This window comes from Ammodytes marinus (genome assembly GCF_949987685.1).
Source record: "Ammodytes marinus genome assembly, chromosome: 14".
NCBI classification, from domain to species: Eukaryota; Metazoa; Chordata; class Actinopteri; order Uranoscopiformes; family Ammodytidae; genus Ammodytes; species Ammodytes marinus.
In genome coordinates, this window is record NC_137218.1 from 20,374,125 (window position 1) to 20,401,243 (window position 27,119).

The 27,119-nt window shown below is 41.7% G+C and overlaps 1 protein-coding gene across 6 annotated transcripts in view; it reads right to left on the minus strand.

Moving 5' to 3' along the window:
• Positions 1 to 27,119, minus strand: part of acaca (acetyl-CoA carboxylase alpha) — a 40,069-nt gene that overhangs the window by 6,998 nt on the left and 5,952 nt on the right. For 3 of the 6 annotated variants that reach the window (XM_080041083.1, XM_080041081.1, XM_080041082.1), the window contains exons 9-49: positions 26,977 to 27,087; positions 26,679 to 26,888; positions 26,005 to 26,175; positions 24,840 to 25,001; positions 24,444 to 24,607; positions 21,376 to 21,526; positions 21,040 to 21,143; positions 20,682 to 20,909; positions 19,971 to 20,121; positions 19,716 to 19,850; positions 19,121 to 19,267; positions 18,836 to 19,024; positions 17,996 to 18,096; positions 17,719 to 17,807; positions 17,359 to 17,483; positions 17,007 to 17,120; positions 16,442 to 16,555; positions 16,248 to 16,337; positions 16,008 to 16,126; positions 13,889 to 13,912; positions 13,293 to 13,442; positions 12,414 to 12,557; positions 11,920 to 12,022; positions 11,707 to 11,814; positions 11,336 to 11,392; positions 11,021 to 11,065; positions 9,584 to 9,625; positions 8,707 to 8,922; positions 8,429 to 8,584; positions 7,817 to 8,041; positions 6,879 to 7,034; positions 6,636 to 6,782; positions 5,947 to 6,216; positions 5,068 to 5,165; positions 4,767 to 4,887; positions 4,536 to 4,646; positions 1,776 to 1,919; positions 1,554 to 1,674; positions 511 to 607; positions 306 to 402; positions 57 to 192 (exon numbers count right to left, since the gene is read on the minus strand). In XM_080041083.1, coding sequence (XP_079897209.1) covers positions 57 to 192; positions 306 to 402; positions 511 to 607; positions 1,554 to 1,674; positions 1,776 to 1,919; positions 4,536 to 4,646; positions 4,767 to 4,887; positions 5,068 to 5,165; positions 5,947 to 6,216; positions 6,636 to 6,782; positions 6,879 to 7,034; positions 7,817 to 8,041; positions 8,429 to 8,584; positions 8,707 to 8,922; positions 9,584 to 9,625; positions 11,021 to 11,065; positions 11,336 to 11,392; positions 11,707 to 11,814; positions 11,920 to 12,022; positions 12,414 to 12,557; positions 13,293 to 13,442; positions 13,889 to 13,912; positions 16,008 to 16,126; positions 16,248 to 16,337; positions 16,442 to 16,555; positions 17,007 to 17,120; positions 17,359 to 17,483; positions 17,719 to 17,807; positions 17,996 to 18,096; positions 18,836 to 19,024; positions 19,121 to 19,267; positions 19,716 to 19,850; positions 19,971 to 20,121; positions 20,682 to 20,909; positions 21,040 to 21,143; positions 21,376 to 21,526; positions 24,444 to 24,607; positions 24,840 to 25,001; positions 26,005 to 26,175; positions 26,679 to 26,888; positions 26,977 to 27,087 — 5,443 coding nt within the window. The remainder of the gene's footprint in view (positions 1 to 56; positions 193 to 305; positions 403 to 510; positions 608 to 1,553; positions 1,675 to 1,775; positions 1,920 to 4,535; positions 4,647 to 4,766; positions 4,888 to 5,067; positions 5,166 to 5,946; positions 6,217 to 6,635; positions 6,783 to 6,878; positions 7,035 to 7,816; positions 8,042 to 8,428; positions 8,585 to 8,706; positions 8,923 to 9,583; positions 9,626 to 11,020; positions 11,066 to 11,335; positions 11,393 to 11,706; positions 11,815 to 11,919; positions 12,023 to 12,413; positions 12,558 to 13,292; positions 13,443 to 13,888; positions 13,913 to 16,007; positions 16,127 to 16,247; positions 16,338 to 16,441; positions 16,556 to 17,006; positions 17,121 to 17,358; positions 17,484 to 17,718; positions 17,808 to 17,995; positions 18,097 to 18,835; positions 19,025 to 19,120; positions 19,268 to 19,715; positions 19,851 to 19,970; positions 20,122 to 20,681; positions 20,910 to 21,039; positions 21,144 to 21,375; positions 21,527 to 24,443; positions 24,608 to 24,839; positions 25,002 to 26,004; positions 26,176 to 26,678; positions 26,889 to 26,976; positions 27,088 to 27,119) is intronic. The other 3 variants (XM_080041086.1, XM_080041085.1, XM_080041084.1) reach the window with 2 other exon arrangements.

Genomic DNA, 27,119 nt, shown 5'->3' on the forward strand with positions numbered 1-27,119 from the left:
ATACAGAACAGGTTTCAATCCAAAAATTGACCGATTACCAAGGGATCAGAAGTCACCTTTCATTCCTCCAGAAAAGCCCCTCCAGTTGGCGAACACCATGAGAGGTAGGCCCTCCCTGTTCAGGTCCTTAATGGCTTGAGCCGTTTTGAAAGCAGAATCTGGGAACCACACCTGTCCGGCCTGCTGGATGATCTAAAATATACAAAATCAGAAAATTATTATTAGGACCTAGGGGGTCAGGGAAATGTCTAAATATTTGGCTTTACGCTGGAGTCTGGGTGTTTGTGGATGGAGCGACCCCTTACCTTGGCCTCAGAGTCCAGATTAGCTGGATCGGCCGGGATGGACAGCTCCACTGACCTGGTTTCCACGGCGACCACCCCAGTAGGTATCCCACCCAGTCTGTGGAGAGAGTGGCCGTTCAGTGCTAATGTCTAGGAAATACCTTGACTACATTTATGGTTCATTTCTAAATTCCCTATTGGCAGCGTGTCATCCGGGGACACTTACCTGGCTCTGCCCACCACCACACTCTGAGCCCACGGCTGCATGATCTCCATGAATGAGCCGTTGTCAAAGAAGCCACTCTGCCAGGAACCCTTTGGTGCTGTTTATTTTTTTTTCAAGCAAAGAAATAGCAAAAACAGTGAAGTTAATTAAAGCCAATTAAAAATGCAACAGGATACATTTTTTCCCGAGAACATTCTCTGCTTCCGCAAAGTTTTTTTTCAGATGCCTGGCTTTCTAACCCGGGCAATCCGAAGTTGTGTGTTTTTTTCCCCCTCAGATTCTGTTATCTTGGCAGCAACCATGATGGATGACCATATAAGGAAGCTTACTCGGCTATTTTTCTGCCTCGCGCACACTGAGGAACATGGCCATCCTGTGAGGTTACCATTCAATTAAGCCTCACCGCTCACCACTACCAGAGACGTTGATGTCACACGCTGTAATTACAGTGATGTGGAACCTGCTCAGTCCTGACCCGCAGTGTAAAACACACTGGATTCATTTCGATGCTGTCTTGGGCCTGGTTGCTGCAGCATAATGTTACATTTTCACTGTTTCTTTTAGTTTCCAAATAGCCTCCCTCCAGTGATGAATGATTCCAACCTTTAACCCAGAGGATATCAGGCTGAAATGATAAATCTTTATAATTACTTTAAATAACACATACAAAAGCGGGGTTTGACTCTTTAAAACTGCTGATAAAGCATTTTGGATGAAAATGGTTAGTGGAAAAGAGTGTTGATAACCGAAATGATGAATAGATTATCAAGATGCCATCAAGTGGTAAGTACTTGAATGTGAGGGGACTGGGGTAATGAAAAGTTTTTTGAGATATATATAGCCTACTGCAGTATATACAGAATATACTACCTACTTAATATTTAATAAAAGACAGAACAACCACCAAAACAGTATCTACCAAAACTACAGTCACCAACACTATTCTTTACTTTCCAAAAAGGTATGATACAGTCAGATTTAGTTAAGAAATAAACAGGTTTCAATGAAAAGGTTTCTCTGGACACCCAGTAGTAGGCACTCACTCTGGCTGGGACGTCCTGCTAACATCCAGCGAGGGTCATAGGGAGCCTTCGTAGGCACAAAGTCCACCAGACGATCTATTGGATCCTTCGCATCGAGGATGGGCACCGGACTAGATTTACACTGAAGAAAAGAAATGTCTTTATTTTACAGCAAAAAATAACCATAAAGTTTGAGACATTTGTACATGTTTACTTATGACACTGATGCAGCTAAAGCATTACCATGGGCATGTAGGATAGCCACTGCAGAAGATCGTAGACTCCCTCAAAGTCATCACAAACAGTAGAGTGGGTCACACCATTGTTGTGCATGATTTGGATTCCACCGAGTTGGTTGTTGGATGTGTACACTTCTCGGCCCAGCACCTGAAGTGGGACAAAATGTGAAAGTGTGGCTATTAAACCCGGGAGTAAAAATCTAAATTTTCCCAGTCCCAGACTGCCTGATTTTTTTTAGGCCTGTACCATGGAATGCATAGTAAATATAAGGAGCTTTGAGGGTTAATCACACTAGATCATGTACAGCAAAACAATCTACAGAAACCCTGCTCTTTAAAACCTGCATGAAATCTGGATCTAGAGTGTTCTGCCCAATTGAATTTAGCTTGGATTTAACCTTTGAAAGCCTCCTCTCTTTTGGCAACATAGTTAATCCAACAGCAGGTCTTGACACAGGGCTAGCAGGGTCTGGGGGAGCCCCGGATCAATGAGATCACACACAGATACAGTCATGCCGGGTAGCAGCAGGCCAGGCCAGGGATCCTACATTACACGGCCCCCACTGCCTCGTCAATACAAGTGATCAGCAGCCAGAAATCTCTCTACCACGGTGGTCACAGGTGTCTGGGCAGCACCTGCCACTCTGTTAGAGACGGTGTGAATTAACCACACGTGCCCTTTCTCATCCAAAGCACTCGATTCACTCAACTGGCTTATGTCCCTATGTGTTGACTGGGGAGTCTAACCCCCCCCATCCATGAGTTGTGTGAGAGGCTGTTAGGGTTGAGCGGTATGTTTGAAATCATCTATCACGGAATAGGTCATTTCTTTCTTGGTATATATCACAATATATATATATATTTTTTTTAATTCATGCATTTTCAAGCTTTATGGTACGCACTCTATCCACTACGCCACCGGAGCGCCCCGAAGAAAATAAACAATGTCAAAATAAACTTTAGTTAGCTTTAGCTATAGTTTTCATTTTGCGCTATACGCATCTTTTGGCTTTCATAGTAGGCTACTGTTTTGCGAGCTCCTTCCTTAGGAGGCAGAAGAGGTTACCATTTTTTTGTCTCTTTGGTATAAACAGTATGGCCAAATCTGTACAGGTAGATACATTTCTACTGTTGCACAATGTATATACCACCCAACCCAAGAGGCCGTCGTATAAAGGGTGAGATGGAAGCCACCAAGCTAGTTTTACCTTCAGAGCTGCCCTGATGCCAACCTTAGGCCATAAAACCTCACTCCCAGCCCACCCTATTTTCATAAGCGGCCCCTAGAACAGGTGGCAGGGCCCTGACATTGCTCCATAAAAATCAGAGAGGAGCTCAATCCCTACCCTCGGCTCGCACCTTTTCAGCCATCATTTACTTTCTTTATCACCGTTAATGGTTATGAATCTGGCCACAAATCTAGGGCGCTCTCCTAAAGCTGTCAGGAGAGCCCGCGGCCCCGAGAAACATTGCAGTCACCTTGACATACACAAAAAAGCGCCCTGTGCCTGTGGCCATCGCCGGCTTCATTAAGATTCCACAGCAGAGGGACGTGGAGGGGATATAGGAGGGAGATGATTGGGAGGAAGAAAACGAGTGGGCCAAACCGGATGTTACAGCTCACTGGGGTATTTACGCTAGTAGTTACTATCCACTCCCCGTGAAAATATGAGAGCTTTCCAGCAGCTAATGAAATGATGATCTCTGGGTGGCAGCCTCCTGCTCTCCATTAAGTTTCAGTTAATAGCCAAGAAACCACATGACGAACGAGCAGAAAAAAAAAATGGCCCTATTCCTTGCCTGTGTCGCTCTTTGTTTAAATAGACACAATCGATTGTAAACAAAAGAATATATTTGCAATACATCACCTACCTACACATTGTTGGTGCTTGTCGGTAACCATTTCTATGGGTCCGCTCGCACAAATAGAGCGACATATTGGAGGCCATCTAAAAACAATTGAGCTCCCAGCAAATAGGTATACCATCATGGGGCCATTTGCATGATTTGTCGATGTTGCGATCCGTCATCTAATTTGAAATGGGAGTCGTCTTAATGCACTGACAAGGACAGAGAATGGAAAGCAAGACGAGGGGGAGGTGGCGAAGCGTGCAGGCACACGCACACTCACACACACACAACTAGCAATGCGGGAAACAATCTGCCTCAGCAAAACTTTTCATTTTGATTAAAAACAAATGATATGGGTGTCCTGCACTGCAGCCTCAGGCATGTCACTCCATTTCTATGCAAATACGACTTCATGGTTCGCTTTCAATTATTCCACTGTGAGTGGCAGGCAGGCCTGTGTCTAGGACGGGAGAGAGAGAGAATCCTGGTAGAACAGAACGAGGCAGGAGGACGCCTGATCGCCCAGCTGGAGCAGCACAAAAATTCACAGCAGTTTTCTAATTTACTTTCTTTGATATATAAAAAACACACATAATTCTACCTTGTCATTTAAGATTTCAGAAGAAGAAAGAAAAACACACTATACAGTGTAAGTTACACACCGAGCAAACAGCTTCTCTCCAGATACGTTTGCTCTTTTTGCTTTATTATCGGGAAAAAAGATTAATGAATATTTATTAATTAAAAAAGCTGGCAAATTCATTCTGTCAATGTAACAATAACGCATTTGGTGCTAATTCAGTGTTACAGGAGGAGCACAGTGAACACAATCACACAACAGCATCATGTTTTCTGCACAAATATAAACGTCTGTGTTGTTCTAAAATGTGAATAACATTGTACATCACTTTACCTTGTTGAGTGCCCCAGCTCCAGTAAGGATAATGTGAGAGTTGTCCACTTGAATGGTCCTCTGTCCAAGCCTCACCAGATAGGCCCCAATCCCAATGGCTCTGCATGTGACCTATAGTCCAAAGCAATCACGTTAAGGCGTCAAATTCGTGTTAAGTAACCCGATGACAAGGAGGAGGCTACGTGTACGCATGTGTTTTAGTGTGGACAAGTGTGCCCACTTCAGTCCTACCAGGTTCATGGTGATGATCTCATCATAAGCCAGAGAGGACTCTCCAGCGATCATTCCCGACCCTTTCAGGTTCTCCACACCCAGCCCTTCATCTTTTCCTATGATGTCAGTGATCTTGTACCTGCATGACAACACATATATTGACTCAAAGCCAGACGTGAGCCCACAATAGCTTTGCCTTCCACAGTCAGCTCGGTTGTAATCTCACGGGCTTTAAACCGTGGACTCATGTTGATAATACGGCATCATTCATTTCCTCACGTCCAAAGTAAAGAGCTAATACGTGATGACAGCAACGTACCTGGATTCTCCCCCATCCTCCACATGCTCGCAGTGCACAGAGTTCAGGGCTGAAACCTTCTTGTAATCCTGAGGTGTGAGGTAGAGATACTTGAAGCCCTGCAGGGGAATGTAGCAATCAATGTTTAGTTGATGGTTGACAATGACACAGATGCAGAAAACAAAGAGATTACTCTTTAGAAGAAAGACAGAAAATAAACAAAAAAAATTGAATAAGGATCAGATAACATTTTAAAGAATGTCAGTGATAGGTACACTAACATAGGACTGACGGATTTATCTGTTTGCTGATTAATGGTATTTTGAGATAACTGGCATCGTACGATACCTGTGATCACATGGTTGATTAAGAAAATATACAAAACATGTCTGCATGCAGCCTAGTTAGTTAGTGTGGCTGCTGTGGGCCATTTTTACCATTTTTAACCCATCTATGTACCTTGCATTTTGTGTATTTTAACAATTACAGTTTGCTGGACAGAAATTCACAAGTTCTCGTATGGCAGATATTTGACAGAGCCAACACCAGGGAAGGCCAAGTGCAAAAAGAATATGCACATTTTTACATCTATTTAATTAATGTTCATTTAAGTTAATTTTTGTTTCTCATTTGTTATCATTATTAAGTTGTTGTATTTTAGCAAATGCAAACAAATAATTCAAATAAAATAACACAGCCACCCCGTGGATTTGTCAACTAATGCAATCTATTTTGAGGAATAGAAATGTTGGGATTACTAGTAAAATGAACTCAAAATGAATGATGTAGAGGATTTATACAAAATGATTGGTATCAAAATGTAAAATGGTTTCGTAAGGGGAAGCCCCACAGGTCCAGTGTTATCAATGAAATGTTACAATGACTTTTTTTCTGGCTGACCTTATAGGGGTCGGCTGGGTCTTGCCAGGCTACGTGGAACATGTGTCTGATCTCCTCTGCCAGCCCGATGCGCGCTCCACTGTTGGCGGCGATGTAGATGCGAGGGATGCCGCTCTCTCGTGCCATCTCCGAGGCTCGCAGGAACAACACGTCCTCCTGGGGCCCGAAGGAGCCGATCTTATGTGTGATGTCATTGCTTATGACGATGATCTCCCGTCCCAATGGATATTCTGGCGTTCGCAGGGTCATCCGCCATGCCACCATACCAATCTGGGTAGAAAGGAGAAAGGCGCTTTAACACTAGAAATACTGAAAACCACTATTATGTGCAATGAATATAAATAGTCCTTTACTTTTGATGATTTTTGAGGGTTTACTTTTGCTTAAAGGGTGTATTAAAAGGCTGATTAAGAACGTATTTTATATTTGATATAAATAAAAATTATTAGACATATGTAGTAGACATCAATGACACATTAAGCATAGCCTTATTACAATAAACTATTGAACATACACCCAGGAAAGCAGCCAAAGGAACACAGAGACACCTACAGCATGAAAGGGAAATTGCACATTTCCAAAAGAGCAGATGGACCAAACGAAGAAAAAGATCACGTCACAGTAAATGGATATTATTTATTTAATTTTCTATTGTCTGATTTTACGTGTGAAATTAAAATCAAACTGACCTCATTGCAGCCGGGCAGTCGGTTCATCTGCACCAGCTGATCTTGTGCGTCCAGTACCAGCTCTGTGAAGGTGAGCAGCTCATTGGGCAGAGGGCATTTGGGTATGTGGGCAAAGGTCTGGGTAGAGTGCCACAGCTTCTTCAGAGCCTGGGGAAAGAAATTAAATGGACAGAATAAAGTTAATCATGTATGTCTCAGCATAAGCTAAGCAATGATTTTAGTTATTCGACTTTGTGGCTGTACCTGTCTGAACATTTCTGGAAAGTCATAGACATAAGTGGTGCCCAGACTCTGTGCCTGGAAGCGCTTGGACTGCAGCAGGTCCTTAGTGACATAGGGCGTGTTGATGAGCATGCCATGCAGCGGACCCTGCTTGTCTCCGTAAGCTTGGAACATGATCTGAACGAGGAGAAACAAAAGAAAAACAACTTTAAAGATACACTCACCCCTTCTCAACAACCATGGCTGCTAGGATTTTAAGAAGCTGATGATATTGAGAACTGTTGTAGCCCCAGCTACAACATGCACAAATACAAAGCATGTGATGCAACAAACCCTTGCTCTAAATAATACTTTCACTTATGACCTACATTGATACAATGTTGTCAGTGCAAGTATGTGTTATGAAGGCCCTCCCCATGCCAGATGATTGGATGAATAACAACAACACCCTAAAAAAAGCAAATCTCTGTATGCCAAAAGCATTGCAGCCACAGGGTCCAAGACCTAAACTGAGAACCTCCGCAGACTGAGTACTGGGTTTCTTTTAATCTCAAGTGCCATGTTAAGAATCTGCAAATATAAACTTAATTCAAAACCTCTCAAATGCACTAGTATGAGGCTAATAACAGAAACAAATAATAAGAGAAATTACATTTGAAATGCGTAAAAGGATAATCATTCACTTATGGACGGATGTGAGGTTGGACAGATGGATGAAATGTAACTTACCTGATCAGCTGTGAGGAGAAAGGATAAAACTAAAATAATTGTCCACCAGGCTAAAAGGCATGACCCCATACTGGATCTCTACTCAATACATATTTAAGATATAATTTTAATATTCTACAGCATACAAATTGCATTTTATGAGCTGAGGTTTCCAGGATGAAGCTGAAATCCCCTTTACCCTGAAGCGGACAATATAAGCGGATGAGATGGAAGATGATTGAGTGCCCCACCTGTCGGTCTTTGGGCCCCACCTGTCCCGTTCGGGCGTCAGTGACCTCCTTGTACAGGCTGATGTCCAGGTAATAGCCTGACTCGTTGGTGAGGAAGAGGCGGATGGGGATTTGCTTTCCCGTGGGAGTCAGGCGGATGTTGATCTTCAGCTCGGCCTGCAGCACACGCAGCTTCCACAGACGGCTGCCGTAACGCATCACCATGGAGCGCACAGACTCCTCGATCTGAAGGCAGAGGAGAAAGAGTAGAGAAGCACAGCCATTAAAAACAATGCGAGTTGTGTGGTCTGGCAGTGTATCAGAGGTCCATTCAAAAAGTACATTTTCATATATTCTAGATTAATTACACAGTGTGAAATATGCCAGGCCTTTCTTTTGTTTTTATTTAGATGATGATCAGGGTTTACAGCTCATGGAATAAAAAAATCCAGTATCTCAAGATATAAGAATAAAACCAATCAAAAAAAGTATTTAAAATACAGAAATGTCAACCTTATGAAAAGTCTGCTTATTCTAGATTAATTTCACTTTTTGAATTAAATTACAGAAAAACATTCAATTTTCATTGATATTCTTGATGCACCTGTATGTGTGTGCAATAGTTTGACAAACCTTGGATGGGTCCATGATGACTGTGGGCACAAAGTTGAGGAAGATGTGGTTACAGTCAGTTCGTACAGTCGTGTTGTTGAAAGCCACTTCCAGCTCATCCATGGCTTCCAGCAGCAGACGCTCGGCCTCATTGTGAAGGTATTCAAAAGAGGCCTCCTATTCAAGAAGAGAACGGGAAAAAAATGGTCAATGGGGATCGATCCACAATCGAAATCTTTTGCTGGAGAACAACTTAAAGAAAGGGTGTGCAGTGAATCCCTATTTGTCCAGAGCCTCACCTTTGTGACCAGATCAGAGTGGCGGATAATGGCGCGCACAAAGAAGCGGTAGTCTGTCACCTCGGCGCCCGCCTCCACACGCGCTGCCCCCAGGTAGAGGTGCATCTTGTGGTTGGCACATGGGATGGCAGTGAGGGCAAAGTTGCGCATGCGGTTGAGCTCCAACTGGAAAGCTAGTGCCGGCTCCAAATGACGATAGATCCTGTCCTCCTCAAACTATTCAGCACAACAGGCAGGACACAATCACAAAACAGACACGCGACAACAGGACAACATTTTGAAAGGACATGTTCAAGGACTTTCCTAGAAAACTTTTCCTACCAACGCAGGTTTCCCTACCATCATCTTTTCCCATTAACCGAAGTAGTTCAAATTGGCAATTTCAGGAGCGCAGCGTTGATATAAAAGTGGAAAGATGCCTGTGAGCCACATAGTTTATTAAAGTAAATTAAGTCATGGGCAATCTCGATCTAAGAAAGGCTTCTAATGGGTGTCGTTTCTCTTAAATGGGAGACGTAATTAAAGAGTTCATTACTTTAATGAGTTTTGGTGGTGTTATTCTAGTGAAACTATCGGGGGGAACGGAGAGGGAGAGCCATCACTGATTGTGATGGGAGTCAAACTCACCAACACCAAGGGGGAGGAAAGTTGATTTTTACAGCCACACAACACAACTGTTTTGAATGGTTTTCCTGGCAAAGTTAAGTTACATTTTTTTTTTTTTTTTTTAAACGTGTGATATAATTTCAAACATTACATAAATCTGATGCATTTACATTATGTTTAACGTTTCAATAGACATGGTCCTTTCTACATAAGCGAACACTTATTTGAACTTACAGAAAATGTTGATAACTTAAACATGGTAAGTACCCACCTTGTCTCTGGCACGGAAAGTGAAAAATTTGGGGAACTCCCTCTGTGGAGAAGATAGTAAGATGGAACAAGAGACAAACAGAAATCAACAAAATCTCAATAGAAAAAAAACATGGTTGTAAGTATAGCATAGCATGTTAATACCAAATCATTTAGAAATGCACAAACTATATAACTAATACACAGCATAAGCTATTCTGGGCTTTGCTAGAATTGCTGCACCAGTTAGTATGGAGCATTATGTGATGATCAGGACCTTGTCCTAAATGCAGCAAGCTGTATGCTCCTTTAATGCCATCATTTATCCATCATGGAATCACTGTGTATTCACTCCGACAGCAAAAATCGCATAATAATGGTAATAGCAATTGCCGTATAAATAGCACCACTCTTCACTAATGAATAAAACATTTTGTCTTTTTCAGGGACATTGGATTCTCGAAATAATTCCCGGTAGCCCTGTTTGACGCTATCAGATGAAGTGTCCCACTTGCCAAAACAATGCCAGACCGATTGGAGATGCTCTCATCACCCTGTCGACTACTACACAACAACAAGAGAACTGCAACGGTACACACAAACTGGAAACCTCCTGTGCCACGATTTGACACTGTGATTACACATCATATTCACCCTCTGTAATATAATGAAAAAAACATTTTAGGGTGAGCATGCAGAATGGAGCTACAGAAAAAAAAAAAAAAAAAAAAAAACTCCATGTAACAAGGGCCACATAATGACGGTGACACCACACCACGCATGATTAGCCCTCCTCATAGTCTACGGTGCCGTCAAAAGCGAAATCAATGCCTATTGTTAGAATGACAGCGGAGGCCCAAGAACGGGGCATTTCTCAAAATCTAATCCTGTTCTAAATCCCTGTCATTATCGACATCACCTGAATGCTAGTGGGTGTTCTGTTGATAATGGGTCGACCCTGAAATGATAAATGCGGCCCTGTGTACTAACAGCACAATGGACGGAGCGTATCACACAACTGCCATGATTGTGGGGTTCAATTCCTACTTGCCGTTTTAAGGTGACAATATCTATGCAATGAGGTCATGCTTCTGGTTCTTTAATGACGTCTTTAAACTGCGGCTCAAAAACAAACTAATCCAAACCTTTATTGATTCAGAACAATAGTGGGTTAGGCTTCCTTTATTTACACTGGTGCAACAAGGTACAATAAGCTAGCACTAGAAAAAAAAGGAGATACAGGACCCTATGGCTTGTCACTGCTGTATGAAATCCATGCAGTGATATCAGTACACTGTTGTTTAATGTCATTCATCTACCTCTTGTGCTTTAAACAAGATATTTGTACTATCTAGACATTTGAAGAACACCTACTCGAAAGGCCATGTTTGTTTTTAACCTAATGCATGGATTCTGATAGAGGCACCAGTCCTCATTCCCTTCGTAGTCCTCTACTTACATGAAACCTTTGGTCCACCTCACAGTTGACTTGCTTCCTGAAATCCTGTCATCACAAATGCAGCAAAAGCAAGGCATGCAGAAAGAGACAATCAGGATCATAAGCTTAACGCCAATTATTACAGTCACCACAATAGTGTCATTGGATATATACCCAAATTAATCAAGTATTAGTTATTTCAAAGGGAAATATGGACAACAATTCATTTCTAAATTGTGGGTACATGCTATCATTCAGAATGTAATTGGTGGCGTGCAGGACAGCTGATTATAGTGAAAGGTAGGTCAATGATTAAGTATTAATTAGGGCTCTTACCTTCTGAGCCACAAGGAAAGTCAGCCTACGGATGCTGTGTTCAATCAGCAGAGATTTCTGGATTGAGAAAAAAGAAAAATGCAAGAATGAGATGATCCTTCTCAAACACATCTCAAAACAAACCACTCCCTCAGCTGAAACATACCCTTGCGTTCTAACACCCACACTTCCATACTATGTAGTATAGTGAAGATTGAGATTTTCCAAATACATGCTGTCAAATGCAGTATGCCAAAAAATACCCGGATGCCCCTAATACTATAATAATAATCCAATTGCATGTTGCAGTGGGCAAACCAGTATGTGGTATAGTAAAAAGAAAATGCATGTGATTTGGAACACAAAAGGCCATATTGTAGACCGTGACCCACCTTTGACTGAGTGAACTCTCTGAAGCTGGCTGCCAGGCCTTCGTCATCAATGTCGCTGTCGGTCTTTATAGCAACATTCAGGATATGGATGGGCTCATCCAGGATACTCTGGATGACAAAACAAAATATATACATTTAATTATCTGGGGACTGGACATATTCAAGCGGGTCAATGACCGGGCCCGTGACCATCAGAAGTCTGTTCTTTTTCACCTTGTTGTCCTCTTCCCCATACAGGACAGGATTACCCCCTTCTGGAAAGGTTGGGCTTGGGGGAGGGGAGTCAGAGAAGCAGCTTAACACGTCTTTTATGTTCCTGTGGGAGAAATAGAACAAAAAAAGCACTTGCCATTAAACCCACTAGCAATGTTATTATCTCTGCGATTCTGGAGAATGCTTGTTGTCAAAATCATTTGTCAAAATCAGCTAATATCTAATCACGAGCCGCTACCTGTCCGTACTGTGTGTGCGCTGAAAAAGAAAATCCAGTGTTAATACTTAGCCTAGGCTCTGTAAACGTGCATGTTGCTAGCTACGCTGGGCCCATTTGTTTACTTTCCCTTTGTTTACATACCAGTCTACAGAGCCAACGCAGTATACAGACAGGTAGTAAAACATGAGGAGATAAGTCACTGATTTTGACAACAAGCGTTCTCCAGAATCGCTGACTGCACCTTTAAGAATTATTTCACCACAAAAGGACTGACCTGGTGAACTCTTGGAAGGAGCGGAAAGAGACCATGGCTCCCATGCGCTGACAAGGCGGTGTGAAAGATGTGTCCAGCAGAACGTCACTGACGCTGGCTACGTGCACCATGCCGTAGTGGTTCAGATTGGACGAGAATGACATCCTAAAAGGTATCGAAAGAGAGCAATTACAATGGGAATCTGCTATACAACAATAATGAGTGTGTGAAGATGTCCCCCCCCCCCCATCCACCTTTAAGAACCTCACAACAGTTTCAATCCCTTGTTTTGTTTCGGTAATTTGAGATGTCGGTATTTAATTTAAGAAATACATAAATAATAATATGTAAACAAACCCCTAAAAGCTTTGTGTTAATTGTAGGGAACTTTAAGTTTAAAAACTGAATGAGGTTCCAATAAAAAAAATATAAAAAAAGAAGTGACAGATTTAAACCATTACCTGTTACCACATTAAAACCAGATTTATAGTTTGTAAGACATTTTTGAAAGAACACGTTATTCAAATAAAAGCAAAGGAAGTATTCCTTTCACAGGAACGCAGAAACATAAAACCACCAAAAAGACACCTTTAATATGAGGGCTACAGACTAACTTTTTCATTGGTTGCACCGGTGCGCCTAACTTTTTTCATCTAGGTGCAACAGCATATATGTTGGTTGCACCCATTATTACATTGAATATGACTTGATACATTTCAGGTGCACTGGTGCGACCAGTGAAAATATCTAGGCACACTCCACGGATATGTAGGTGCATGTGCAACCAAAACAGGTGCACTCTGGAGCCCTGTCATGTTTCATTGTGTAGGGTGTTAAGTCCTTTGATTGGAAGAGGCTTTCCCAGATGTGACACCCACTAAAAGCACTTGAGTTCCAAACCTCTCATCAGATTCTGAATCGCCAGCAAGTTTGTCCTCAGCATTATCATCCTTAGATGTACTATCTTGTTCGTTTGGTTCTTGGGGTATGGTATCCAATAATTTATAGTCCATGGTTTTTATATAGTCCAGCACTGGAGCAGATATTTTCCTGGCAGGACAGTTAGCAGGTTTCAGTTTTATTCCCCCAGCAATGTAACTGTGCTGATCTTACACCACATTTATTCATGTGTTGCTCCATCTCTCCAAAATATTCACGCACATACACACACACAAACTCTAACACTCTTTCACAAAGACACGCACACACATTTTCACAAAGACACAAAAACACACACACACACATACACACATTTAAAGAGTGGAAAATGTTTGACACAAAGGCTGAAAGCCAAAGGCCATGCTGGTGTAAGTAAAATGAAGATACACAGCATTGCTAGATCAGTTGCCATTTGGGAAATTTCAACAACATAGCAAACAATGTGCTGACTTAATTATCGGGTGAAATAATTATAACCGGGATTATTGATTTGACCAAACAGCTAGAAAGAATACAGTCACTGGTAATCACTTCAATAAAAAGAATGTTTACAATACCTGTTTAGAGTGGGGATGTTCCCTCTGCAATCAAACAACATTGATTACTAAGTGGTTAGTGGCAGCCATCAGGAGAGGAAGGAAGTCCATGTGTATCAATTTGTGGGTGTGTGTGTAGTTGTGTGTGTACTTGTGATTGCGTGATATTGTGATAAAGCCTTGAATGCATGTATCAGTATCTAAATGAATGCAGTGTAAAAATATATATACATCTACTGTATGTATGAAAATTTAAAATATGTTTCACAGTTTACTTCCTGAACGCTCCACTTTTAAACATGCAATCATCAGGTCATGCAACAATTACAGAGGATCATTTTACATTGTCATGCTGTGTTAAGTTCACTGTGATGAGCCAAACATGATGGTTAATGCACACACATACAAATCAGAAGCATGCAATGAAATGTGCATTCAAAAAGGACACAGAGGAGAATTACTAGTACTGCAAAGCGACGAAAAGCAAATGCACCAAAACATTAACACAATGACACAACTAAACACAGTCACACAGGTAGGATGCAGAACCAGGGAGACCACAGCACTTTGTCTGTGACAAGCTTTTTTCAAATGCTGAGCATGTACAGGGTAAAAACCCAGAGTTCCTCTAAAGATTCTTTCTGATTCTCTGAAGTGTTGTGTGGCATGAAAAGCACCCATTCATTTCCCTAGGACTTACATGGAAGGGCAACTGCCATGAGAAACTGGCTCATGGCATTCACTTGTGACTAACCAAGAAAAGTATTTCAAGTCTTGCAGAAATACCTTCTTTAGCACACGAGGAGAATTTACATGGAGAATGTGATGGAAAAAGTATTTTCAGTGGGTTTTTTCCAGTCTGCTTCTATAGTCTGCTTCTAATAATGATCCCCATTGATTACCGTCTTGTGACACGTCGTTTTTTGGTTATGGAGTCGTGAACTCTGACTGTTTTCTTGTCTTGATCTGACATGTGTCTCCTCAGTCTGAAGTCCCCACCTTTGTGCTGTGAGGTGGGGTTATTTTGTTTTCCAGTACATGGATCATTGATTTAACACCTGTATAAATATCCTTGCTGGCAACAGAAGGTTGTCAGTCTCTGAACCAACTTTAGGTGAAGGAGTTGACCCTGTCTCGGCCGAACAGTACACCTTTGACTCTGTTTGTTTTATCCATTTCTATTAAATTCTTAAACTTTGTTGAGTTTTTGTTTCTTATTCTTTTACAAGTTGTAGATACATCAATTTTCTACGACAGAGAACAACTATGAACAACGACAGATAGCTGGGAAGGCAGGAGAGGAATCGAGGCATCGTGGAGGATGTAAGATTGTGAAGTAAAGCTCTTTGCTGTTATAGTCATTTTAAAATGAACCTCTCATCAGCGCCTTATATTTTTATAGTATAATAGTTATTATGGCACAACAAGTAAGTTATTTCCAGGCATTGGAGTGTTAAGTTTTGTGTAACCACCTCCACTTGTGAATAATACAGTGTTCTATGTGTGTAAGGGAGATACAAAGACATAGAGCCAGCAAATGATGCTTGGAGCACCCAATAATGTAAAAAAAAATCCCAATAATTTAATAACTCCTGAAATTTTAATAGATATGGGACTTAACTTGATCGAAAATGTTATAAAACCCAATTATTTGATAATGTATTCAATAAAGCAATTACATGTCCTGACTGATGATAAATAAAAAAGTAAGTATTACATCAACAGTTTGGAAAAAATGGTCAATATGATAAATCACCAATTGTGTAATGATATAATTGGGTTTTACTACAAATTCATTCAAATGAAGTGCCACATTTCATTTTCAGGAGTTATTACATCATCGGAAAATGATTACATATTTGGTGCTACATTGTTGATAATTCTAAGGATAAAGGCAGTCAGAAGGAACAACACAAGATAGTTGCAGGTGCAGCCGCCGAGTATATACTAAAGTAACATAAAACTGTGACCTGCTAAAGCCAACTTGCCAGGATCACTGCCAGTAAAAGAAAATTCGACATCTATCCCAATAATAAACATTGATTCCTGTCCAAAGTGCCGTTGTAAAGGGGAGGGAGTAGCGGGAAAGATGATGCACAGCACTTGAGGGGTTGCGGCCATTTTGGGGGCATCATAATACCTGTTGGGGTGCGAGGTGGGAAGCATGAACTGGAACTCTACTATGCATGTGTTGTCCCTCAGCTGTCGATGCTGAACGCTGTTGAGCTCGTACGCAATGTACGCTCTGCGAACGTACACCTGTGGTTATCGGAGAAAAAGTCAAAGAAGATATGAGTTTGGTATGCGAATCACCTGCATTTTAACATTCAGTAAAAGTAATCTAAGGCGTATTGTGGTTTGGGATCATTATTCCTCTCACCTCGAGGGCAGCCATCCTGACTACCTGATTACTGTGGTAGAAGAAATTGGGCAAAACGTCAAAGATGGACGTTTCTGAAAGGATCAGTTTCTGGAAAAAAAAAAAAGGATAATTAGAAAATTTAGAACAATATTTTTACAATCAGAGCATTATATTTGAGTGTTAGCCTCAGTTGCTCCTAGTTTACTGCCTACCTGCAGGTTCTCAATGCAGAATTGGTGGCCGTACATGTCGATGGCAGAGAGGAAGATGGACTCCACCTGGTTGTGTCTCAGCTCATAAGACGGGAGGTGGGAAGCTATCAACACCTGGTCAAAGAGGATGAATGAAAGTCCTTTACTCTTGACTCATTATTTATTATAAGGGAATGATTTGTCATAGCACACCTTTCTCAATACAGTTGTCAAAGTATCCATCTCTATCACCGATACAAATTCAAAAAGAGTAGATAGTGACATCTGCTGGGGAAATTCTCACCATAGATCATGGTTAAAACATTGGTCCAATGTTGAAGATTAGAAACGGATGCATCCCTGTGCTTATCCACATTTAAATATAATGTGTTACTAATTTTCATAGAATGTGTTAACTAAATGTTCATAACTTTATGTCTGCATAAAGGACAAATATGCACTTCAACTAATAGTGGGGATGAAATCGTATGTGGCACTTTCTTGTTTTGCGTTAACATGAAATCATGATTCTTAATAAAACATTTAGAAAAAAATTGTAAACAAACTTTAGGACTCGGTAACTGACCTGTCTGGCACGCAGGGCCACTTTGGCATTAGTAGTCTTGCTGAGCTGGGTGAGTTCAGTCAAGATGGCCATCAGTTCATCTGTCAGTGTGAGATCACGGCCACACAGCTTGTCCTACACACAGGAGATGATAACATTACATAAGACAACATCAGAAGCCGGCTATCTTATAAAACCTTTAATGAATGAAGAGAATAAGAAACTCAAACGCTGGGGTATAACATTACTCCTTGTGACTGTCCTCACTAAGCCATAAGTATATTAGTATCATCACAACTTAAAGAGCAAAGCAAGTAAGCATTCAAAATCAAGACTCTTAAACCGTTCTGACTCAGCAAGGATAGACACTCACAATCAGCATAGTGACCAGCAGGTTCTTCTTGGTGACTTGAGCATGGGAGAAGATATAGTTGAGCACATTGGCCATGTCGCCTTTGTTCTCCTCGCGCAGTGCAAACACACACTTATCATAGTGTCCTGTTGAGTAAAAACCAACACATAAGAGCTTTGGTGAATACTGCAAAGGGAACCTCAGAGTCACAGATGCTGATGGGTTTATTGTGTAAAAGCTCCACCAGGTGGACATAATGAGTAAGTGCAATTTTTTTTTTTAAACGCAAACGTAAGAGCAACATTTCTCTTGAATGTGTGACAAACACATCTTCACTATGAACTTGTGTAACCAATAACTTGTGTGTCTGCTGTTCCTCACCATTCTGAAACTGGATCTCTACTTTCAGATACTGTCTGAGCAAGTCCATCACCACCGCCTTCATGTGACCACGGATTGCACTGCGATACCTGTGTGAGAAAAAAAAAACAGCGTAGTAAGAATAATGACACTGATTGGGCACATGAAACAGAAACCAGATCCATCAATCTATCTCAAAAATTTAACATTTGTGCATTCAGTGCAAAACAAAGTGATCCATGTGTGAATGTATTATATAGAGATGTATTATATTGAGATATTATAGTATCATACTGACTTCTGCACCAGCTGAACAATGCTTTGTGTGTTCATAAAGAAGACTTCTCTCTCTGACTTCTTATTCAGAGTGGCAGCATGGCTGTCCAGGATGTTTGCAATCTGGAAACAAAAGGGGATAAACAATGTTAGTATTTTATACCAACAGCGCTGGAGACTCATTGAATCCTAGTGGTACCGATGACCCCACAGTTATACACTCAGATCCTAACTGGGTTTAACACCCACATTATTATACCGGTCTTTCTTTGCTTTTCATAAATGATGCGTGAATTTAAAAATCATAACATTTAAAGGAATATGAAAGAGTTAAAAAGGTTTTACTTGTAATCACAAATCAAAGCTGGTGAATTGTTTCAATTATGAAGCTAGTGTTGAAATAACATGTTTTCTCATTGTAGTCTAAATAAGACAGAATAGATATTAGAAACTCAGAATGAACCCAACTGCTATATGTATAAACACAATCCCTATTGCATACGTACACACACACACACACACGCTGCTTACCCTTTTACTTAGACAGAAATGTGTTCACTCTGACGATATTTTGAAATATTTTGTATGCAAAAGGTCAAGAAAGTCAAACTGAGCTGATGTGTTGATGATGATCTCACTAGCCCAGTATTAGAATAGTGATATACTGTATATCTATACATAACTAATCTCTTTCTCCAGAAACAACCAGAATTCCCGTGGAACACATTTTTTTAATGAAATATAAAGACAGAATTAAAAAAAAAAAAACACTATTGTGCTAAACAACACTTCTTCTGTTAGCGTTTAAGCAGAAATGTGGGGATGTAGTTTGCATGGTGCTATACATGTGTTGGTGGGGTACCTGCTGGCTGGGAAACTGGCAGAGCACAGAGGTGATGTTGCTGGCGTACTGGGCCATCTCCTTCTTAATGGACTTCTCCACCGCGGGGGGAATGCGGCCGGACACACTGGTCATGATGTCCTGAAGCTCCAGCAGAGGCAACGAGGGGTCGCGCATTGTTTTCATCAACCTCTCCACCCACTCTCTCAACTATAGGCAGAATACAGGAGGCGTATATTTAGGGAACTGCTTACTGTTGAAAGATACTTGGCATCAGCATGGACCCAGGTGTGAATGCATTCCTACCTTAGCAGTAAAGAAAGGCTCGGGGAGACAGTAGCCATGCATTATGTGAACAAGATGATCCAGTGTATTGTGGAAGACTCTGTGTAGCTTCTCCCCTCTCAGAGCCACCGCCTGGATAGAAGGCAGGGCCCCTGTGTACAGCTCTGCCTACAAGATCAACACAAACACTTATGACGCACATTTTACAACATTGTTTTTCATTTTCATTGTCAATAGTTAAGTTCCAGTAGGAAATTAGTAAACCACCCTTTCTAAATGCAAGTTAAATAAACCTGCAGTAACCCTGAATAATGTCTGCACAAGAGTCCAACATGTGTAGTTTGCACTGTTTACTGTTCATTATTACCTAACCAGAAGTGCAACATTCATTGGGAGTAGGCTATTTCTCCACCATAAAGTCTGCCTCCAGACTTTCAGATTTGATTACATTTTTTATTAGTTTTTCTAAAAGTGACTGTCGTAAATAAACATAAACACACAAATAACTAACAAATAATTACACATTGTGTTCTTTTCTAGCAGGTGTATGTAAAATCCCTACTTTGCACACATCCTATAATCAATATGCTAACTGCATTAGCCAGACCCACAGTACCTGTTGCACCCTGCTTGGGTCATCCAGTTGCAGCTTGGCTATGACACAGCCAGGCTCCAGCGTTGCTCCAGCCCTCTTCACAAAGTGAATGCAACCAGACTCCCCAGCTGTAAGGGTCATCACCATCTTCATCACCTGGAATTCACATGAACAGACTTTCCATCAATACAACCCTCAAAACAAAATAAAACTAATTTCAACTGATTCCATGTTTCTTGCAAAGAACACACACACATAAGCCATGCCATACTGTACCTCTATTTCAGCGTAGCACTGGCCAGAAAAGACATGGCCGCCATCCTCCACTGTGTACTGGATGAGTTTTCCCGCTGAAGGCGATCGCAGCAGCGAAGGATCATTCTCCCTTTCGAAAACACAAGTCTTGTTGCCGATTGTGATGCGATACCTGTGGTGGGAAAATAGATCACTAGTCTGGGAGGAGCTATAGGGTTCCAGATTGCAGAAAAAACAAATATGAACATTCATTTATTCGAATGTCACTGCTGAGTCAGTACAGGAGGGCAAAGAAGTGATTGTTACTCCCCAGACTATATATGACCACTCTTACAGGGCTGGACCCCAGTCAAATTCATTATTTATGTTTTTAATTATGCCTGTTTTGCTTGTCTTCATGTTGTGTTGTCTTATAATTGTTGGAGCTTGTGATTCAAGACAGATTTCAGTGCCAATGGAAAATAAAGTGTCATTTTATCTCATCTATACATCACAAATCACAAGTAAAAGGATCCCTTTCTCTGTCACTCTCCCTGAGATTTCTAAATGTTTTATTCCTGTTAAAGTTTTTTTTTACTGGGAGTTTTTTCTCAGTCGAGCTAAGGGTCTAAGGGCAGAGGGTGTCATACTGTACTGGATGTGAAGCCCACTCAGGCAAATCTCTATTTGTGATATTGGGCTATAAAAATAAAGCCGATTTTGATTTGAAAAAAAATAATTTCTAAAGCTAACCTGGCCACCTCTTCCTTCATGTAGGTAGTGTAGCTGCTTCCATCGTAGGAGAGCAGAAGCCCTCCGTCACTGAGCCGATGGATTTCCACCTCGGCAGAAGACTTGTTCATGATGACCACGTAGGAGTTGGGAGACTGGCGCGTCACCGTCAGCACGTACTTGATGCCTTCGTAGATCAGCTCCACCACAACAGTGTTGAGGAGTGTGTGTGCCGGCAGCACCTGGCCCCTGGTCGGAGTAGAGTAGAGAATGTCTTGTGTTTTCTATTGAAACAATGCAAACGCTTTGTTCTATTTTTACTGCTTAAAAAAAAAAAAAAGGATTACCGTGACCCGCCATGTTTTTTTTTTTTTTTTACCTTTCCAGAGAATGCAGAAAGTTGGACACACTGTTCCTCAGTTTGACGTCTGCCACGTGAAGCGCCCCGCTCACAATTCCCAGCATGGTGTCTGGACGCTCGGCCTGCACACAACACACACTTTTTACGTCTTATCCAGAAATAACATTCGAGCCCAAATTCAAAACTGCATAGTGCCAGAAGGACAAACTACAAGGTCTTGCTATTATCTCAACACTTGAATGGATTGTGGTACTGATATTATGGCTCAGTATCTCAAAAACATAATGTGTTTTCATTTTAAGTTTCCTCAAAGAGCATGCAGTAGTCACAATAATAGCATGTGTGTGTGCATACCTGCATCTTCTCAGAGATAAGCCTGTCCAGCCAGCCAGTGTCAATGGTGTTGTGTTGAAACATCTCAGTCTCCAGCAGCTTAATGAGGTATTCTACTGTGGTCCTGAAGTCTCCTCTGATAGACAATTCCTTCAGAGCCACCACCATGTTGCTAGGAAAAGATTAAGGTAAGATAATTACAAATAAAAAAAGGATTTATAATACAGAAACGTCAACGTTCTGAAATGTATGTTTATTGTAGTTTCATTTCACTTTGTCTGATTAAAGGATCAGTAAGCGGAATGGTCAGTTTAGCTAACTTCCTGTCAGTGACTGCAGTTAGCAGTCCCCTCCCTCGTCACCACATTAATGCACTGCGGTCTTCAAGCAGCGAGTTATCTAGCATCATCTCAGATCCATAAGTGTGATAAAACATGATAAAAACCATCAAAACCGACATTGGGAAGGATTTACACCTGCTCGGCCATTGTAGGCGAATAAACATTCACCACTCTGTCGCTCTGCCCGTGCACCGGCAGTGAGACGGGTGCCGGTTTGTAGCGTTCTCTCTTCTGATTGGATATCAGTAGTGGGATCCCGAAAAGTTTATTTGCCGATTATATGCAGAGCGGGTGACTGAGAGATCGGCTTTACGAAACGTGCACACTATATAAGTGAACACTGTATGAATAAAGAGCGATTTAACACTTAAATGAACATAAATAAATCTTCTTACTCCACCTTTAATCTAGAATATATGAAAGTTTCACTTTTTGAATTAATTTACATGAAAAACATTAAATTTCCATTAATATTCAGTTTATTTGTATAATAACATTTGCAATAGCCTACATTGTAGTGGTTACAGGCTCATTCAGATTAATTTTGCTATTAAAAATACATCTGAAAATAACAATACATTAATAATTTACTAAAGTTATGTTATGTTCACTTGAGAATGTAAAAATAATAGCAAGTTTGTCTCGTTTTATCAATGGTCTTTAATGATGAAACTAGTGATCAGTTAAATAAATCAATATTAATCAAACCTAGTCAAATTATCACTCTATAACATCTACTACTAATAAATCAATTATTATTGAGCTTATAAATCTGATAATATGACCACAAATAGCGAAAGTTAATGAATGATTGACGTGTCAGAGGTTGACATACCACAAAATATTCACACAAATGAATGACGGAAACAAAATAACAATGAACAGTTCAAATCAGTAGATATACATTTCCAAGTTAACAGTCTTTTCAGCCATGATTGTTAAGCTAAGCTAACTGCCCAATGGTCAAATATGATACCAGAATGTGTTGGAAGATCTGGTGGCAGCAGGAAAACCAGTTGAAGGTTGCAGAGTTTGGGTTTTCCGTTGGTCCTTTGGTTCTTCAGTAGCAGCGTGCTAACTGGCGTTGTTGTCTCTGGGCTACGGTTGTAGCTCTTAACTTGGTAGTTCTTCTTCTTCTTCTTAAGGGTCTGGCCTTGGTGGGAGCTTGGTTCGTTCCCTGGTTCTGTTGGTTCCTCCTGGGTTGCTTAGTGCAGGTTGGATGCTGGTTCCTGGAGAGGCTGTTGTCCTGGAGAGCTACCCCCGGCAGGGGTGGTAAGCAAGGAATAGCAAACCTCCTTGTTGGAGGCCAAGCGTGAGAGTCCCACCACCTTGGACGGTGGGGTGAGGAGAAGAGTGAGCAGCAGGGCCTTCGCAGTGGAGAGTCCCCCTTCCAGTGTGGTGGTTTGGAGAGAAGCCCGCACCTCGGACGGTGCTTGAAGAGAAGAGTCCACCTTGAATGGTGGTTGAAGAGAAGACTAGTACCTCCACCTCTCTTGGTGGGTTGAGGAGAAGAGTAGACTGAGACTGGGAAGGAACACCTAGCTTATATCAAAAACCATATGAGACTTCTTGACCAATGGCAGAAGGGGAGGGGGGGGCTCATTCCAGCTTGGCTGACAAGACACCCCCACCTGAGTTCAAAAGGTGTGAAGACAATGCCTTGGTTTCAGGCAGGCAGGAAGAGGGTTTGTGTGGGCTCTTGATTAAACAGAGTGATTAAATCATTGTGGCTCCTCTGATTAGACAGAGCTCAATCTTGTTACACAAACCAAACCAGTGGGTAACTTATCTGAAGCCCAGAAGAATGTCTGGGGGGTTTTGACAAAACACTCTCCCTGCGTTCCAATACCCGTTCAACATGCCCTCGTTCACTTTCCCTAGGCACTTGCCCTCGGGGGAATCCCCGCCGCCATCATAAGTGTCGTTCCAATTGTCTGGAAACTGAAGTGAACTTCGTGAGATAGACCCTCGGAGGGCTGAGTGATCAAGTGAACATCCATGGTCACTCCGAGGTGGATATCACCCACAGTGCATTGCAGTTCATCTTCTTCTTCTTCTCCTTTTATTTTCCGGTAGACTGTATGCTTTTAGGGACATCGCGGCCACCCGCAGGACAAATATATAAATAAATATATTCCAAAACGCCTCAATTAGACTATCCTATTTACATAGGAACAATCCAGTGAATGTATTGCAGTTTACACATTGCTGCTAAAACACCGATGGCTGCCAATTATAGGACTATTTAAAACAAATGTTTTTGGTTGAAACTAACCATAAGGAAATACGTCGGAGCAAACAATTTACATGTGTAAGTAACAATATCTTGATAATCTGAGTAACCGTGTCGAAATTCAATGTTTGTTATGCTATGGAAATGGCTTTCTGTAATATACCTTAGCAGAATGTTGTAATTCTGTATTATTTGCATTCAGAACTAACTATGTAACTGACGGTCCATTGCGACTACAAAGGCAAGTGGGTTCCATTTAAATTCCCCGCTCCTCCCCCGCCCAGTCTCCCTCCAAGCTCCAAGTTCCCTCCGTGCAACGTATGCTGGTACGTCATACCAAGGGCTGAGGGGAGGTGAACGAGGGGAAGTGCAACTACTAATGGAATGCAGCTTCTGTATTCCTGTGACAACTATCCGTATTTAAAATCACAAAATCTATATTCACTACACATTATTGATTGTTGATTGAGCTTTCTGACATGGCATGTTTTTTTTAAACCTCTTTGTGTACTCACGAGATGGCTTCTTCTCGATTCTCTCCCCAAGAGAAACAGTGTCCGAACTGGGAGTCGGCGAACTCATGCAGCCCTCCAGCTGCTGCCACGCTGAAGTAGCCCCACACGTTCTTATTACTGCGGAAGTTCAACTCCTGCACTGTCCCCGAGCTCGGTTTGAAACCCTGCAGTCACACCACACACACACACCACATTTCATTTCGTCATGAACTCAACTGAAAGCCCAAAACATCCTATGTGAAATTAGGAGAAGGGTGTATAAGGGTAATAAACAATGGCCTCTATGTATGGTACAACAGAATGACACATTTATATTTTCAACAGAAACAGAGATCACACCTTTGTTGTAAACCTCAGCTGAAGATGTGTTATGTGCAACCAGAGAGCATGGCTTACCTCATCAGGATTTTCACTGGTGATACGTGCTGCGATGACATGGCCTCGAGGGGAGGGGGCTGTTGACAGACCCTCAAAGTCAATGGGAGAGTCTCCCCAGGGCTGGACCCCATAAAGCATCCTGATGTCTTTGATTCTTTGCAGAGGAATCCCCATAGCAATCTGACGGGAGATAATGGTATTAGTAGAACACACAATAAGTGTATGAAATGACACACATAGAAAATGAAAAAGGTGCACTATGTCACTTTTGGGGTATCAGAGAAGTGAACATTTGTAATGTATATTCTCATAACTGAATAAAAAACACTATCCTCACTGAAAAATTGCACCCGTGGAACACTTTTTGAGGTTAGAAAGCTTCCTGAAATCGTGTTGTGTACAGCAGCAGGGCTCAAAGTTTTGTTTACAAACAAATTCTAGTCTTATGTTTGGTACGAGGTGCCTCAAATTTAGTTTTGAATTATGACAATAGAATTATTCAATAATATTTTTAACTTAGAACTACATATAGAGAAAACAGGTTTATTTAAGATTACTGCAGGCTCTGCAAATGTAAATAAATCACCCTTCCCTTGAAACTGCGCCTTTAAGGAACAAGCTCATAGCCATAACCCACCAACACAGTTGTTAACAACAATGTATTTAATCTGAATGAACAATGTACGTTTTCCCCGGTATTTATATTTTCTGAGAGTTGTAAACATCATGTTTTCCGCTTTCCAAACCAAAACATAAACAAAATCCATTTTGAGAGATAATGAACTATGTTAGTGCCAGGAAAAAGATAACCTCGTCCCCTGTGCCAGACAAAGAGTGTCCCTCCCACAGTACCACCCAGTACACTGTGGTCCCAAAGCTTTCCTAGCAACGCTGCCCTTCAGCTTGACTGACACTGACCTGATTTACACACAATCCCAAACAGCGCGGAAGAGAGACCGCGTGACCTAATGCTGCTTCAACCACTGGATCTACGAGACCGTCTCTGCGTATCGCCTCCTTCCTTTGTAGTCGGTTGCCACGGAGACAGGGGGCCCCATCTATTGCTAAGCGGTGAAGCGTACTAACCGTGTTTGCTGCACAGGACAGTGGGATGCTTCAAACGTACAGTGTGCTATTTCTAACGCTGCAGGCCTGTGTGTGTGTGTGCGTGAGAGAGACTGACCTGCAGTTGGGCAGCTGGCAAGTTGACGTCGGCCACCATCTCGGTACACGGGTGTTCCACCTGCAAACGAGGGTTGAGCTCCAGAAAGTAGAAGCTGCCGTCCTGGCTGTATAGATACTCCACCGTACCTGCACTGACGTACCCCACCATCTTAGCTAGCTTTACAGCACACTGAGGAGAGAGGGGGGAAAAAAAACAACTCTATTCATATAGAATTTGTCCAGTTAATCTGAATGTACTTTGTTCTTCCATCTTATTTATGTAATTTATCAGCTGTATATTTAAAGGTGGAGTAAGCCATTCCAAAGAGCGCATGTTGAAATTTGAACTGACCAACAAAACCAATACACCCCTCCCTTCCTGCTCCTTCAGAGGCCTTGGCAACAGTAGTCCTCGCTAACTACCTGTGCAATAGCATTGTTCTTACTAACGTCACAAACGCTGCCCGTAGCTGATTGGTTGGACGCGTTGATGGTCTCTGTCCGACTCCCCTTGTTTACATACCCGTTTACGGAGTTTAGGCTGTCTTTTAACACCAGACTTTCTTTCAGCGCAAACAAACTACGGACAGGTAGCAGACGGTGAGAAGATATTTGCTGATTTTACCAAAAGGGTTATGGTTTAGAATAGCCGACTCCACCTTTAAAGTAAAAAAAACGCAAAAAGGGCTGTACCCTTTCCATTTCCTCAAACACATCAGATGTGGCGATGGTGGCAGGAGCCTCCTCTATAATCTTCTGGTGTCGTCGCTGAACGGAACAGTCTCTGCCAAACAGGGAAATGGCATTGCCGTATTGATCGGCCAAGAGCTGGACCTCTAAGTGGCGCGCGTGCTTGGCTAGCTGCATGACAAAGATAGGTGATCCGGGAACTTCTTGTTGGACCTAGGGAACCAAGGAGAAAGGTAATGATTGCAGTCATAAAATGCACAGAAAACTACATTTCCTTCCTGCTGCCAAATGTTTCCATTACCTGTCTGAAGAGGTTAGGGAAATCGTCGGCACAGTTGACTTTACGAATGCCTTTTCCTCCACCTCCCTCCGAGGCCTTCACCATCACAGGGTATCCGATCTTCTCTGCAGCCTGGCAGTAGAAAACATAAGGGCTTTTTCAGC